At 37.7% G+C, this 17320-nt stretch overlaps 1 protein-coding gene across 3 annotated transcripts; it reads right to left on the reverse strand.

Annotated features, from left to right (window-relative positions):
- Positions 1-8401: 8401 nt before the first annotated feature.
- Positions 8402-16424, reverse strand: LOC135415553 (vitamin D 25-hydroxylase). Of its 3 annotated transcripts, XM_064657415.1 has the most exons (5): positions 16156-16424; positions 13625-13766; positions 12701-13333; positions 9661-9990; positions 8402-9065 (listed from the first exon to the last, which is right to left on the reverse strand). In XM_064657415.1, the coding sequence occupies exons 1-5, from the start codon at positions 16402-16404 to the stop codon at positions 8890-8892; spliced, it is 1530 nt and encodes a 509-aa protein (XP_064513485.1). In that variant the 5' UTR covers positions 16405-16424; the 3' UTR covers positions 8402-8889. The 3 variants fall into 3 exon arrangements, with proteins under 3 accessions (XP_064513485.1, XP_064513486.1, XP_064513487.1); XM_064657416.1 differs by lacking the exon at positions 12701-13333; XM_064657417.1 differs by lacking the exon at positions 16156-16424 and having other exon boundaries at positions 12701-12897; positions 13625-13763.
- Positions 16425-17320: the final 896 nt, after the last annotated feature.

Below are 17320 nucleotides of genomic sequence, written 5' to 3' on the forward strand. Positions count from 1 at the left end.
ATTTTGCTTTTTTTCCTCCAGTTTTCTTCAGAATTGCGTTCTGCACAACATGCTGCTTCATTCATGTTGATGTTAAGGCAAATGAGGTAATGAGTTGCTTTCATTTTTGCAATGAAGAACTTTCCTTTTAATATCTTCTGAAGTAAGCTTTTAAATTGCTATAAAAAATATACTGTAGATTCTCAGAGATAAAACTGTCAAAAGAACACAACTGTTAACTGCTCCCTGTCTGGTCTTAATTTAATAAGGCCATAAGCAGTGAGTGTATTTGCCCTCTGCTAAATGCAAATGAATAACATCTTTCAGAGGAAAGAAAGCTGATGGACTAAGCTGCTATAGGATAAACATTCCATTGCACTTGAGTTTTTAGTTGGCAGTGACTCTCCTGGCATAGTGTACATCCCCTGTATCCTTATGAATCCAACTAATAGATACAGAACTCTTAAATTAAGAATCTCAATGATTTTGTTGTCCATTTGTTGCTGTTATTTCTCGAAGACATTTCTGGCTTAGACTTGGTTAGTCTCATTTCCGATATCTTCAATATTCTAAAACCCTACAAAAAAACAGAGTAACTAGCAGTTGCTCATTTTGTTAATAGCATTAAGCTGTAGAAGGTGGTTCCAGTAAAGAAGAAACTGTTTTCCTTTGACTCTGAAACATCTGTCCAGAAATAATCTGAATTTAAATGCTACTGTGATACACTCAGAACAATGAATGCTTGAAGTATGTGAGCGATTAATGCTTACTTGGTTCTGTGTGACACTACAGACACCCTTTAAAAAGGACACAACATGAATAGAAATGTTGGACCGGAAGGGTTTTTGTTTTTGCAATCTGCAGGCCATGAGTCATCTTTTGATTTCTGTGCTTCAAGGGATCACAGGTGATAGCAACTGGTGTCTGTGGTAGGTTCTGCTGCACAGGCCGTGCTACCTGGCAGAATGTTACTGTTTGTGAAACACAAGTAAAGAGAGTAAAAATCTAGTGAGGAGAAACCTTCTGCCTTCTGGTTTACCTGTGAAGCTTCAGAAGAAAAAAAAAAGATAACATTAAACCGACTAAGCCTTTAATGGCAAGAGACCATAGTGTTTCAAATTATTCCTACCATTCACCTTGTGATTTGTCCATGTTCTAAACATCTTGCCAAAAAACAGGTGATGAGTCACTTCTGACTCATCTCTCCAGATCAGCAGAACCCTTTGCACTTTGAATGAGATCAAAATATTTTCATTTAAATTGCACATAAAACAAAAACTAAGGCTCAGCTTAAAATGCAAGTATTACACCAAAAATCCAGAGGATAACATTGACATTACTTACTGCACGTGGGGAGCAGACTGTAGACTTTGTCCCCTGTGCCAGTTAGATGTGAAAACTTGCTCCTATATGTAGTCATTCAAATGGACTTGGTTTGCCTCTTTTTCTTTTGTCATGACATTCATCCTACTAGAATTTATTAATCTCTCTGGTATTGCCAATTTATCTGACTCATATTAACTAAGCTTTCTCTCAGGCAAAGAAGAGAACGAAGAAGCCCTCCTATTTATCTTTGAGAATGGATTTTGTAATCATTTTGTTCTATTCATCATAAATAAGTCATGACCAAAATACTGTTTTAGATGTCACACCCCAGGAAAAATATCTGTCCATTAGACAGATTGCAGAATTCCAGTACAGACCAGTGAGACTGATGACATGGTCTAAAGAGAAGGAGAAATATAAAATTAATTAAAGAGAATTTTTCCCTGTCTAGAGAAAATGAGACTCAAGTGAGATACTCTAAGGTTACTTAATAAGACTGCTTCAAAGAGTAATCAGAATAATGCTTTTGGTGTTAATAGTATTTAGGAAAAGAAGTAACAGCTTTATATATTGCAAGGTTCAACATGGTTAATTTTCTAAGGATCGAGAGGGCTGTGACTCACTGAAATGGATTGTCTTGGACTATTAAGGAAGTCTTTGAAAGTAAAAAAGAAGTCTGAAAGATAGCTTTTAGAAAAACACATTAGTGGATCAGATGAGTAAACTGCATAACTCACTGAGATCCTTTCTGGACCTATTTTTTAAATGCTAGGACTAGAGATGAGATCTGACACGGATCACCTGAAATACCAATACGAAATTGTGCACAGCTATAGAAAACAGCCAAATAATAACATTGTTTTTAATGTACTGATCCTCTATTTCAGTGAATATTAAAATCTTTTCATTTACTGAGCATTTAACTGATAATGCATCTCCCACCAGAAACAATCTTTTTATTTGTTGAGGGAGAGAGCTAGAATCCTCTTGAAAAAACAGGCAAGGTTTGAACCTCGGCCAAAGTTAAGAATCTGTCTAGTTGTCGACTTGTGAATAAATGGAGATGCAGTAGCCAAAATGTTTTTTAAAAATATGATTATCTAAAGTTAGTTTGCTAAAGCTAATTATATTTTAAATATTTGTCAAGCCATATGAGCCTTTCTAGATCTTAAGAAAGTGCGTACTTATGACATTGAGAGTGTTGGACACTTTTAAAGATGATGTAATTCATATACTTAGAAAAAGAATTAGTTTAAGTGATTGGGGATTTTTAGATAATTTTTAGTGTTTAGCACTAAGTTTTATTCCCATCAACAAGGAATTATTCTTACAGTCTTTTTTCAAATTTATAATCATGACATTCATTAGGACACAAAGAACTTGAATATTCTATAGATTATACCTACAATTTACGATTAAGTAAATCCAGTATTGGTATGTTGCATTTCCCTCGATACTGTGGCAGTTTAGACCATACATTCTTTGGGAGAGAAATGATATGTCTTTACACAATGTAAAATAAAATGGAACAAAATCTGAAAATGCCTTGAAGGGGCTTTAAAAACCAATTTTCATATGTCCAAAAAACCCCAATTAAATTAACCTCCTAAGCTATATAGGCATAGTACCTATGTTTTTCCAGGAAAAAGTAGGCTTAAAAATTCTGCTGTAGTGCATGGTCAGCATAATTATTACTTTAAATGGGCTTATTGTACAAGTTGAAGAGAAGCAAAATGGCATTTGGACTTCTTAAACAGGGATGCGTGTGGAGAAAGGAAACTTAATTACCTGAGAATAACTGGAATTCTTTAAAATGTTTCATCCACAGTCATTCTGTTACGTACCTTTCATTCCTTATTGGTATAAAATCCTACCTGGATTACCTTTATTAGTGAAGGACCTGAACAATGAGGCCTTGTTTTGGTGAAGGTATAAGTCTCCATGGGGCATACAGTGTGGTTCCTGTTGTCTAGATGGTAAGGGTGGGCCTTATGTAGTTAAGCATCCAAACGAATGAACTTTAACATAAAAATTCATCTTTTTAATGTGTAATATTTTTTCATGCCTCTGATAAACCATAAAAGATTTCTTTTAAGTTTTTTAGAATGAGTGTAGAAAAGGAAGTCAGCATTTAAACAAAGCAGCAGAATAAATAGTAAATTTATTCTGTTTTCTGGTAAATTGCTATAGGCTGGTCTATATCACATGTAAAATTTTAGGCAAGCAGCCATCTGCTGCAGTAACAGTAAGCTATTGGATTAGATTGCATATTCCTGATATGCTCCATTATTTTAATGGGTTTAATCTATTTGGAATGTTACTTATCCAGAAGAATGTAACAAACGTAATATCTCCTGAAGTCTGGCAGTCTTCCGAAGGAATGACCACTCTGGGTATGGGTTCTGTCTAATTCTAATGTCATCGAGGTAGTTGACAGCCTTCAAAAATACCTAAAGGGATAATCTAGAAATGGGAGAATCTGCTGATCCTCAATTTATATTGTTATGAAAGGACAGAGTAAGGCATAATATTTCCAGAATGGGTAGTTTGATTGGATCTTGATTAGACAGTGGGTATGAATTGTGAGGCCCAGTACAAAAAAACCACCTTGGCCATGTAGCTGGTATGAAAATGCATGTCTGTATCTTCACAGAGCAATTTATACTGAGAGCTGACCTTTCCAACTCTTATTGAACAGTCCCCTGTACTTGGCTTGTTATCTTGTATATTCATCATTCCATCTCTCTCGATCAAAGGTAACTTCTGGTGTCTTCACCAGTATGATTTCCTCCCCTTACCACCCTGCATTTATCTTGAATCCTTATGTTTTCCCATTTGATGCATTGTTGCAAAAATCACAACATTTTATTTTCACTGCTTTTTTGAAGTGATTTGACTATTTTTCATTGTGTTTCTCTCTGAGCTTGCTACTTTTCTTGTGAAAGTGCTATCTTCATGACAACGTAATCTGCCTCATCTACTGCTGCTTGCACAAACCCTTAGTCTTAATTCAGGCTAAAGAATGCAGATTCGTTGTTATTTTCAGTATTTGGACAGCCTGAAATGGAATTAGATTCAGAATCTAATTGTGAACAACACACTAAATCAAGAAAAGACCTGCTTGCTACATGAGCTCAGGCTGCTTTAGCACTTGAATAGTTAGCAGGGGCTTGGAGTTCAGAAAGAACAGGACATTTTATAAGCTGGTGATTGAGATAGGAGGGACTACTGTAAAATCATGTCGTTAATTAGATGCAAATTAGAACCACAGCACAGAAGAAAGCTCTAATAACTAATTTTAAAGTTTCAGTAACAATCCAGGATTAACTATCCTCACTGCTAGTTGTATACCTGGTTCTGCATTTGAAGGTGTTCAAAGTATTCACCTCATTCCTAGTTCAAAGATATTTCATCTTGACTTCTATTTATTTCTTGTCTACTTACTGAAGAGATAATTTATCAACTTTTTGGACTCAAGTCAGAGTCACATGTTTGGTAAACCAAGCAAATGAAATATCTTGAATGTGTCACTATCCAGTATGTTGTACTGTACATTTCTGTGTATATTCTGGTGTATATTCCGGAGCATGTTCGGTCACCCAACTGATCCAAAAATTTTATAACAGTGCCAGTGTGTCCCCAAGTCTGAAGTGGAAGGGTATTAGCTTGGACTTGGTGCTGCCCTGGTATGATCACATACTATTTGGTCAATTTATAAGTCAGTAGAAGTACCTTGCAATAATCCAGAATATATTGTACAGGCATATTCTTAGTGATTTTTATGGCTTTACAGGAACACTACTGATTTTTTTTTTTTAATCCTCCTTCAGCTATAGACAACAGAACAAGGCTCAGTATTCAAGGAATGCTTGTGCCAGCACCAAATACCTATACAGCTTCCACAACTGTCAATGGTTGGACTCAATGATCTTAAAGGTATTTTCCAAGCTAAATGATTCTATGATTCTATCCTCATTCAGTATTCCATAAACAAAAGATCTTCTGGCTGAACAGTTAAAGTTCATGTTTAACTAACAACCCACCATGAATCCCAAGCTCTTTCAGAATTACAGCTTTTAATATAGATGTCCCTCATCCCATGCCTGTTTTCTGTGTCATTGGCTCATACACATATGCATTTATATTTGGACATGCCCAAAAAGGCCAGAGTCCAGAAGAAAAGGCCTTCCTTCTGTTGATATTGGATCTGGCCCACAGGGAGTCAAAAACATACTCTGTGAAATGAATGGATTGCAGTATGAGTGTATGAAATGAATATCTCACCTTTTTCACTGCTAGGTGCTGTGCTGATATCCTACCTACCAGAATCCTTGTTGAACATGATCTGAAAAGATATGAGCTCACCTTAAGCATCTTCATGCCAAGTTGCCTTGTTTGTCCTTGGCACACTGAGTAACTGGAGGTTTGGACCAGCCAGTAAAAAATTATTTTGAATGACATGTCTGTTCTCTCAGCATACAGAGAATCTACGTGGAATCTGTTTCTCTCCATGAGGTGACAACTATTCCTAACAAAACATCTGAAAATTTACCAGGTGTTGTCCAGCCATCTGCAGGCTAAAGATGGCATTGCCATGGATCTCCAGGGCTGTTTAAGCAAGATCCCTTGGCTGATGCCAGATCATGGTTCCACATAACCTAAATCATACTGGATTACAATCACTTTGCTCTCTTTTAAGATTTCTGTGGCTCCTGAGCACCACATTTCCCTTTACCCATGATACAGTGACATACCCCCACAGCTGAAGGAACAGGTTCTGCCCAGTGAAAGGCAATTTTCCTTGCAAGTTCATAGTGCTTCCAGTTCTAAACTACCATCATGAATTCAAAGAGGCAACTCTGAAAAAAAAAAACAAACAAGGAAAAAAAGACAAAAAATAAAAACTAAGGGAAGTAAAACATAGGAAAATGGTAAAACAAAGAGCACAATAAATGACATTAATATGCAAAAAATGAGGAGTCACAACTTAAATGTCTAGAAATCTTTTTGATCAGTATCTGGACACATTGTTTTAATCCAAAACGTTAGGACACTTAAGGCCAGGCAGAAAAAACTGCTGTTTAATGCTTTTTCTCATCCTTAAATTCTATACCAGAAAAAGACATACTGGTTAATATATCAACCTTTAATCCCAAAACAATGTTAAATAGCAGCCAGCTGCTATCTATGCTAGATATTTCAGCCTTTGAAAGCTCACCAGGAAATTCTGAACATCTGGCTGGCTACTGATATTCATTAATAATGAATGTTGATACAATAGAGAAATTCCAGAGGACTGGAAAATACTATTCTTATGTCAGTATTACAAATTATTAAATTGGATCATTAGGATAATTCTAAGTCAGAGGGAAAATAATGAAAAAGTTAATACAGAATGAATGTGTAGATATAACTAAAACTGATAAAGATTTATAGAAAAGACAGTTTGTCAAATGTATGTGATTACTCAAACGAGACCATAAGTTGGCAGATAATGGTAAAAGTTTGGATTGATATTCTGAGGCTTTTAAAAGGCATTTTGATTTAGAAACCAGAACGACATATAATCAATATGGTTCTCATTAAATGGATTAAAGACTAGTCAGGAGTTAGATCTCAAAATACCTCAGCAAAAGAGAATTATAACTGTCCAGCTGCATTTTGAGCATAGCCCCCTGAAAGAACTTGTTCTTGATGTTTTTTAATCCTCCCCTCACTTCAAGTAGCAATATTTCAATCATGTTTAAACCAAAGGATTGCCTGGAGTTCTTGCAACCCAGAAGGCAAGACTAGATACTGACAAAACTCTGGCTGTCTGATTTAAGAGTATAGGAAGAATTAACATGAGTCCAGAACTGTAGCTTGAACTCTTCCATGTTGCTTCATACTGAAGGCACCCCAGTTCAATAGATTCTACAATTTTTACTTTTGCATTTCACAAGCACCTAACATCTACTTGTGCAGGTATCCAGGAATGCCTCAGTCATGACTCCTAAGCCCCACTGTTTGCCAGTGTCTTAGGGGTGGTTTATTCATGGTTTTCATGGTGTGCCCCGTGCAGAGCAATCAGATTTGCGTCCTTCCTCTCTTTTTTGAGTCTTAAATCCTCTCTGTGAAAGGCAGTTAATTATTCAGCAAGTGGAGTAGCCTGCCCACCCTCTTCAGAGCATGAGGAATAAGAATATGAGCTGCTCGCTGTGGGACATGTGGGTGTGACTACCCTCAGATGAGTAAATTAATCTGGACCTGCTGCATCTGAAGTCAATAGGTTACTACGTAAGTGAACTGGTATTAGCTCTGATTCTTCTCTTTTGCTGTTTCAGAGGAAAGGAAATATTTCTGAAAACATCAGGTCAGCAGAAAAACACCAACTCCTGCCTTTCAACTTTCCTGCAGCTCCAAGTTGAAGCATTATTTGTATAAAACCCGAGGTCTAACACTCAGCCTTGTCCTCAAATAGCTGCTTGCTCAGCGCATGTTTTGTTCTGAACCTTGTTCTGAGGCCCTCTCTCCCCACGTGGCAGGGACCAAACACGCCATATTTAGAGTATCAGGTTCTCCTGTAGGGTCTGCAGGCACAAATCTTTTATCTACCATTAACCTCAAAGGAGTAGCTGTCAAGAATAGAAAATGAAGCTGGCAGAAGTCAAGAGTAGCTCCTATGCCTAATATTTGTGCTTAAAATGCAATTAAGGTGTTTCTCTCCATCCTATTCCAACCTCCCTCCCCAAAAACTCTCTGGTCAGAATGATGAGCAGCTTATTTTCTTTACTCATAGGATAGTTACATGTGACTCTGGTAACATAAACACTGCTTTTTTTCAGACTATTTAAGCAGAGATTAATCATTACATAGTGCTTTGTGTGGGAAGGCAATGGAGGACATGTGTCTGGAAATGCAACATACTGGCATAAAGTTCCTGTAATTGTCAGGAGTATGGCAATAATTGAATACTTTGCATACTTGGCTAAATCAGAAGGAAGTCATAAAAGATCCTAAAAGTGAATTCAGTTATCTGATTCACTAGAAAACTATGACCACCTAGGAATATAGAGCAAGGAGAAAGAAGGATTAAAATGCTTTAATAGACAATCTGTCAAGTCTGGAAAAGATAGTTTATTCTTGGTTACAGAAATTTAAATAGATGTCTTTTAAACCTTTTTAGCTATGAAAACTTAAAGGAGAATTATAAAGAACAGCTTAGTTGGAGTAATGTAAATGAGATTTCCATGGATGAATTCAAGTAGAAACATTTTGAACCATATTCTCCATGCTTATAAAAATATCCTCTCAAAGTAAAATGATTTGTTAAGTAATTAAATATATAAAAACCATACCAGAAGTTAGATTTAAAATAGACCCGTGTAGTGAAAACATCAGTTTTACACAGGATGTGTTCCACACTTTTTTCTGTGAAAACCAAATAAAAAGAAATTATTTATTTGTGCATAAACAGCCAGAATTTATCTGCAAGTCCTTTAAGTTGGCTTTCTGGCATGAACATGTTTAGAACTATAAGGCAAAGTGGATCTTGAGCTGCAGCTTGGAGCATTGTGCTCCACCTGACAATCCTGACCCTTCTCTTCACCGTCTCTCCGCGCAGATGAGGTAAGGCTGTGGTTGTAATGTCATTCCTAATCTTGGTTTGAGGTCTGGAATGACGCCATGAGGGAAATGCAGGTGAAATCGTTGTAGTAATGAAGTAAAAAACAGGAACATTTCCATCCGAGCTAGTTGTTCTCCAAGACAATGTCTTCTTCCTGGATTGAAAAGAAGGTTTTAAAAACACTTTAAATGTCTGCAGTTGTATTTTCACTCTTACTATGAATAAGAATGATAATTTCTGTGTTCTAAGAGGAGCTGTACGAACTTGCTGGTAGTATTGTGTAAGAAGGATAGGTGATAATTTACAATAAGAAACAGATTTTAGAGAATTTGTTGCTCTCACCTCACAAATGCCACTGAAACGAATTGTCAAATTTATTTAGATATATTAGCTACTTTTTCTTGTCTTGAAATACCAATCTAGACAGAAGATGCTTTAAAAAATTATACTCTTAATTTCAGCCTTTCCCCCTTACTATTTTATTAATTACACCTACTTCCAGTTATTATTAACTGGCAATTATTATAACTTTTTAAGGTGTATTTTTGTTAGTTTATATATAATAAGGAGCTCACCTATATAAAAGATATTATGCCAAGATTTGTGATCTCCAGATTGCATTATATTGAATATCTTTAAAATCTGTTTCATCAGAACAGAGGATATCATTCTGTCCCTTTATTGCCATCACCTCTGTGTTATACATCTCTAGATTCATGAAAAGGAACAGTGGAAGGAAGCACTCTTACCTAGCGAAAAAGGAATAAATGCATCTTTCTTGACAAACTGCCCATTGCTGTCCAAAAATCTCTCAGGAAAAAACACTTCTGGATTGCTCCAGTATTTTTCATCAAAGTGAACGGAGTAGAGGTTTGTAATGACTGTGGTGCCTTCAGGAATTGAGTAACCACGCACAACAGTATCTTTGGAAGTTGCATGAAAAATCCCCAGTGGAACTATGTTACAGAACCTCAGCACCTCATGTAGAACAGCCTCAGTGTATGGCATCTTGCATTTCTCCTCAAAGGTGGGCATTTTGTTTGGGCCAATGACTAGGTCGACCTCTTTTTGAACTTGGCCTGTTAGGAACAGCAATAAAAGCTGATGTTTATTGTGCAATAGCCTTTACATTTTAATTTCAACTAAAATATATACTTTTAAAAGACTACCGAAACATGAAGTATCTTATACAAAATATAGTAGCTTACAAACTTTTAAATTTAGACTCTGTATTTCTTGTCGAGCTAGTAGGAATTATTTCTAGCATATATACCACTAATATTCATTTAGAATGTAATTATTCTCAGTAAAATCGTGTTTTAATATAGTTTTCTTTTCTTGTGTATATTTTTATTTCTGGAGCTCTTCAAAACTAAAGAAACAAGCAAAAGGATGTACAAGATAAAGAACATTAAACACTTGAGTGAACACAGCCACTTGAACTTCCCCTTTTTTAACTCTGCTGTGATTCTTTAGAATTGTCAGAATGTAAAATCATTCACTCTAGAACCTAAAATATCTGAAAAAACACAGTGAGAATTAACAGGCACAGGAGCCAGAATTTAACTGAAAAGGAACAAATTCAACCAGAGATGAAAAGCAGCTTAGTGAAAGCACACTTGTGATGTAGTGGTGTGTCCGTGCATATTGTAAGAGTTGGACAAAGAAATTCTAAATAAATGAAAAATAACAGTAATTTTTATTTTTATCCAGATGAACTGTTTTTTAATCCAAATTCAGAAACTCATTGTATTGCAAGATCTGAGATCAGATTATTTTAGGTGAGTGGATCTCTACAAAATCAGTCAGTGCATAGCAGGCACAAAACTACAAAGTTTTCTTGATACTGAGAAACAGTATCTTGGTCAGATGCTAATTGAGAAGAAATAAGGATGTTCTTGTTTTAAGATATGAATGTTGTTTGTGAGCCGGGACAGACTGATTAGAAACTTTGATTTAAATGGATCTTTTTGCATTTGGGCTTTTTATGTAATATAAAGCATAAACACATCCTATTGCCTAATTATCACCCTTAACACAGTTTTAACTAAAATATGGATCATGTAAGTACCTATAAAATCAGATTTATTTTTTTTTAATTTTACAAAATGTGGGTTTTTTGTAGATTTTCTTATTATACTGTGTAAAGCATATAAATTAATTGGTGGAACTCAGATGCATGAAAAGCAATTATTTCTTTTTTTAAAAACTCATTTATTTTATATCATTTGGAATGTGCTGACTGGTTAAAAATGGCAATCATAGTTTTAAGCTTCCACAAAAAAAATTTTTGGCTGAACTGATTGAGCTGAAGCTACATATTTCTCTTAAGCATGTCCCTCAAATTCTTTAAAATTAGCATCTCAGATCCCATTAAATCTTGTTTTTACCTAGGCTAGAAGAAAGCTTTCCCATTTTTAAAAATCTTTAATCAGTTCATTCAGTTACTTCATCAACTAACTTAAATAGCTGAATAAATGAAAGTAAGAAAATATGTAAGAGGTTATGGCTCTATGGAGATATTTGAATAAACTTTGGTTCTACTTGCTTAGCCAGATATTTTAACCAGCTAAGCTGAATATGGGACTTAAAATAATGATAACAGCAGCAACAACAGAGCTTTGGAATCAACTTCTTTATTTAGGCTGAATGATTTGTACTGTTTATAGCATGCCAGGCCTTAACATAAGATACCATCATATTTTCACTTTCTTTTTTTCCAAGTAAAGCCGTATTTACTTTAAAAGTAAATATAAAATTTGATCTCCAATTTTAGAATTGGGCATTTTATGCCCCAAGATTTAAATTAAAAATTATTCTAGCTGAGAAAATCAGAATGTATGGAGTCATGCACATACTACCATAAGAAGAAAGTCTAATTTTTCATACATAAAGATACCTGATTCCTATGCAGAACTTGAGAGCTCAAAAGCCTTATAGCTACAGGTAGTGCTATTGTCCCTACTCTGAAATGATGATGAAATTGATGTTAGAGCAATGATTTTTGGTCAAAGTATTAGCAGTAACTGTCCAAGTTATCTTGGCTGCTCTTCCTCCAAATACTGGAAGTCCCTAATTGAACCAAGCACTGTTAAGGTTTTGACAGGAAAAGTGAAGTGGAGGCAGTGAAATTAGAGACATGACTGTTGACTTCTAAAATCCAAACTTCTGCACAAAATGTTTGGGCTCACATTCAGACACCTATTGCTGTCTTACTTCAGAGTGAATGCAACACATCTTCTTTGGTTTTAAATGCCATTTCTGTTCCTTCAGAAGTATGAATATGAATGCCTATAATGTGTAAATTTATTGTGAACTGAGGCACTTAAGATAAAAAGAAATAGTACCTAAACTAACTACAACCTGATTTACATTTTTGCTGATGTTTGTATATTTTTAATTTAGTTTATTACTTTCATATTTAATTGCATTTTCTTATTATTTATTAACAGCATAGGTTAGTATATCTGCCAACAACAGACCATGCATCACAACACTAAATTTAACTATACTGAAAATACTTAAAAATATTAAAGCTTCATAAAAATGTATTCACAAAATAATATGTTAAAATTTTGTCATGACACTTGACTTTTGATATCCTCTTCATCTGCATATAAAACAAACTTTTCACCTCTGTCCATAGTATGTTTGGTAAATGATACAATAGAATAATATACACAAACCTTCTTTTTGGTAATGACTATGGATCACTGCACGACTTTGAAAAGGCATATTAAATTTGCAGTAAGAAAGGGTATCAGTTCCTCAAAATATCAAATTTCTTACCTTGAATGTTTGGATAAAGAGCCATAAATAACACTGCCCATCTTAAAACATTTGTCGTGGTTTCTGTTCCAGCTATGATGAGTTCTCCAACAGAGAAAATTAAATTTTCTCTTGAATATGTAGATTCTGGATCATTTTCATTGCAATCCATCTCATCTAAATATGCATCTACAAAATGTCGAGGTGATTGAGGCTTCCTATTTTCAGAGACACGTTCAATGAGATCATGAAGAAAGTCATAAACTTCAGCTGCATTTCTAAACAGCTGCTGGTGTTTCCCAAATGGCAAGATACCAATCCAAGGAAAAGCATTATATAAAAATACAGAAGCACTAGCAGCTAATTCAATGTTTTCACTAAAAATCTCAATCATGTGCTGAAATTCAGTATCTTCGTAAGTAAAACGTTCTCCAAAAATAATCAAATTAGTAATGTTTGAAACAGCATTTGTTATCAAGTGCTTAAGATCAAACGGTCTGCCTTTGTATGTATCAATGGCATCAAGAAAAAACACAGATTCTTCTGAAATTTTGTGTTCAAAGGACCTTTGACCATATCCAAAAGTTCGAAAGGTATTTACAGCTAATTTGCGATGTTCTGTCCATCCTCTGCCATATTTACTGTTCAGTAAGCCTGAAAAAATATTTTGACACGTATTTTATGCAACGCTTAATTTTTTTTTCCCCCATAAGATAATAAAATCATTTAACAAGACAAAAAGAGAGACAAAAAACATTTCAGACATCTTTCTATGGAATATAGTCCAAGACTGACAATCCTTTCCAAGTAAAACTGTTTAAGAAGCATCAAGTATTTTATGAAAGGAGACTAAGGAGAGAAAATGGCTAAAGCCAATGTTTCATGTGATTATGTCCATCTATTGGACAAAAATTACATTGTTATACAGAAGACATTAGCACTCACCTCCCATGTTTGTCAGCTTCTTAAACAAGGGAAGAGACGGCCTATCGGCAAAGATTTCACTTTGATGAACGAGGCATTCTTTCACTGCATCATAGCCATTCAGTACAACAGCAGATATACCTCCGAGGTCAAGACTGAAGATCTTTGGGGAAAAAAAAGAATAAAAATTGTAAAACGCTATTACAACCAAATCCTAAGAACAAATAATGAGAACAAGCAATGAAAAGGTGAAACAACACTAAACAATGCAAAATACTTGAATAACTTTCAGTAGGGCATACAGGTAATGAGAGGTGGTACAGTTGTGGCATTACAGTAGAGTGTGTTGTGAGATAACTTGCTCTGTCAAAAGATAAAGCAAATTATCTCACACTGCATTCTGTGCTTTGCTGTGCACCAAAGCAACCAGCTCTCCAAAGGACTGGGATACTTTCACAGTCATCCAAAAAATGTGAATTTGGTACAACAGTGCATATTTTTCAGAAAAAAAATGTACTTTCTCCTAGCATTAGTAGATATAAGTAGGTATTAGTAGAAGTATGTATTTATCTAATAATATTATGTTATATACTTTATATATAAAATTTTTTAGTAAGCACTAAAGTACGTGTATTGTCTACTTTCTTAATTTGCTGAGACCATTTCCACGGGAGGGAGAAAAGCTGTATTATTGTATCTGCTTCTCTTCCCTGCCTGAGTCAAGGTAAATTCCAACAGCTTAATTTGGTTAAGGGCAGTATGGCTGAAATTCCCATCACAGACTCCCAACACGTCACTTAAGAATGGCAGACACTGAAGTGGTGTCAGTTGAGAGAACAACCAGGCTGCTCTCAGTCCTTTCTGCGTCTGAACCCGGACACCAGCTTACTTTGCACAGGCTCCCAAAGAACCAGCAGTGAGAGCCATCAGGAGAGCCACCAACCGACAGCACAGCCCAGCTAGGCCCATCTCCTGTTTCCACAAGTGGTTATCATTAGATGCTTTGGAAAAAGATGCAATACAGCCTGCAGAAGGTATAAACTTCTGCAAGATAAACAAAATTAAAATCTTAACCTAAGTTTTAAAAACTGTAACCGACGCTAAACTCAAGATTGAAATCTTATGTCCCTTTCTATACTTTTCTTAGCATTCTAAATCTGTATTTTTACCTATATAAATCTCTGTTTTTCTTCATCTCAAAGCTGTTGACCTCCACAATAAGAAATTATATTAGTCTAATTACACATTCTGCGACAACTGGGTTGTCACCAAAAGGGTTGTCAGGCACTGGAACAGGCTGCTCAGGAAAGTGGTGGAGTCACAATCCGTAGAGGTATTTAAAAGCTGTGTAGATGTGGCACTTGGGGTCATAGTTTAGTGGTGGATTTCATGTGAGGTTAATGGTTGGACTCAATGATCTTAAGGGGTTTTTTCCAACCTAAATGATTCTAGAGTCTGTGACCATTTTATTTTAGCAACCTTGACATTTTCACTGTCATAATGGCTCTTCTTTTCTATGTGTCAAGAACACATTCCCAAGAGATTTCTGTATACCATTTGTGAGTTTTGTGTACTTTGATCTAGCTTATTTATCTTTATTCCTATGTCATACATAACTTAAAAAAAAAATTGTATTTTTCCAGAGCACCCCAACTAGGCCGTTTTCAAGTTCCTCAAAATTCTTCAGGATCTTTTCTGACAGCAACTAGAACTACATACAGCATTCCAGGCAAGTAGAAAGCTTACTTTATTTGATGACACGTTTTCCTTCCTATTTCCATTCTGCTTGTCCTAGTATGTTGCTTGAAACACATTTACTTTTTTTTTTCCTACTGCCAAAACACATGCCTGCTTTTCCCCTTTAGATCTAGTTTGGAGTTAAATTTTATGATGCTTGTAAGAATACACTGCTGATGAAAAGAAAAACCTGATCTGTGAGAAAGTACAAAAAGAAAATAAATCCATTCTTACATAGTAACACTAAGGGACTGTGAGTAAGTATCCCAAATACACCACTGAAGGTACATTGAAAGTACACTGGAGGTACTTTGAAGGAAGATGTTTTCAGTGAAAATGTTGCCTTATCCCAGTGCCTGCTCTTTCAGTATTGTAATTTAGTTAATTTTAAGCCCAGGACTTGTGGATATGAAACAAGGGAGTTATTGCCATTTACAGGACACCAGTTTAAGCATTGCGCCCCCCCTAAAAAAAAAGAACTAAGAGCAGGAGCCTAAGGAGGGAGCTGCGGCGGGAGAAATAGGTGGAAATCCTTCCCGTTTGCCGCGGGCCTGTCCCGGCTCCTACGGGACGGGTCCCGATCCCGTTCCCGGCTCCCGTTCCCCGGCGGGGCGCTCCGCCCCCCGCGCCGCTGCCTCCGCCCCGGGGACACCACACCGGGAGTCGCTCGGGGCCGCTCCGGGACAGCTCCGGGGCACGTCCCTCCCGGCTGCTCCTCCCCGGGTCCCGCCGCCTGCAGCGAAGCCCGCCCCGCCCCATCCCGCCCCTCTCCCGCTCCGGGGGCCCCGAGGAGGAGGCGGCGGGAGCGGCGGTACCTGCCCGTGGATCTGGCTCTGCCGCCGCATGTAGACGTGCGGCTGCTCCGCGCCCAGCGCGGGGATGTTGCCGAGGAGCGGCAGCCCCGCGGGGCCGGGCGGGAACCCGGGCGGCCGCCGCTGCTTCAGCAGCTGCCGCACCACCAGCGTGAGCAGCAGCGCCAGCGCCGCCGCCAGCGGCAGGAGCCAGGAGCCGCTGCCCGCTGCTGAGCCCGGGCGGTGCCCCGGGTCCGCCGCCGCCGCCCGCATCGGCCCGAGCCGCCGCTTCCTCCTGCACCGCCCCCGGCCCCGCGCATTGGCCCGCGGGGGCTCCGCCCGCCACGTCAGGCGGGTTCTGCTTTTTTTTTTTTTTTGTTACTTCTCCTTTTTCTTTTTTTTTTTTTTTTTTTTCCCCCTGGAATAATAATAAACCCACCGCTGGCTGACTGTGCGCTCTACACGCTGACCCTCTGGCAACCGAGAAAAGTAGCCGGCAATTCTTCGCTCCTCGTATTAAAGTCTCTGTGGAACCTAAAATCCCCGGTTTTGAGAAGTCTTTTCCCAGAGCCCCTTCGGGTCTGCGGAGCCTTGAGCCAATAAATCCCTCTGTAATTCCCACTGGCAGATCTTTACCTTGCGGATTTCTTATAGTAGGTGGGTGGGTGGCAACTCCACATGTCGTGCCTGTGGTTCCCTGTGCTGTGCAGCCTGTCCGCGGGTCAGCCTGGCCCAGCCGCCAGCGCTGCCGGAGAGCTGCTGCGGGAAAGGGCCTGGTGTGCCTGTGCTCACAGGCAGCTGAGCACGGACGGGAATGTCCCCAGTCTGTGTGACCGAGCCGAGCCGCAAGGAGATCACATACTTAACGTGTAAGGGTTATTGTTATTCAGTGGGATGATCCCTCAGCAAAAGGGCGCGAGCTGCAGAAGAGACCGAGATATGTTACCACAGAGCTCAGAAGGCAATTCTGCTGTGCCATGTGACATTCCTGCTAAAACACTTCATAAACAAACCCAGATTTGTTTCCACTTGCACTGGTTTTGCTATTCCATTACTACTGATTTACAAGCAATTTTAGGCATAACAGAAGCATTCTTGGTCTGTTAAAATTTCTGTGTCACATTTTTCCAACTTGAGATGTCTTTTTTGTTGAATTCAGCTTAATATCTCTACATAGATTCTTAAGAAC

Source organism: Pseudopipra pipra, chromosome 6, assembly GCF_036250125.1.
Source record: "Pseudopipra pipra isolate bDixPip1 chromosome 6, bDixPip1.hap1, whole genome shotgun sequence".
NCBI classification, from domain to species: Eukaryota; Metazoa; Chordata; class Aves; order Passeriformes; family Pipridae; genus Pseudopipra; species Pseudopipra pipra.

Excerpts from the sequence above, each read along its gene's own strand:
- LOC135415553 (XM_064657415.1), bottom strand. The coding sequence starts at position 16,404 with ATGCGGGCGGCGGCGGCGGACCCGGGGCACCGCCCGGGCTCAGCAGCG. Across the intron at positions 9,991-12,700 it reads TCTTTATCCAAACATTCAAG|GCCAAGTTCAAAAAGAGGTC; the intron begins GTAAGAAATTTG and ends TGTTCCTAACAG. Across the intron at positions 9,066-9,660 it reads ATTTATTCCTTTTTCGCTAG|GAAGAAGACATTGTCTTGGA; the intron begins GTAAGAGTGCTT and ends TTTTCAATCCAG.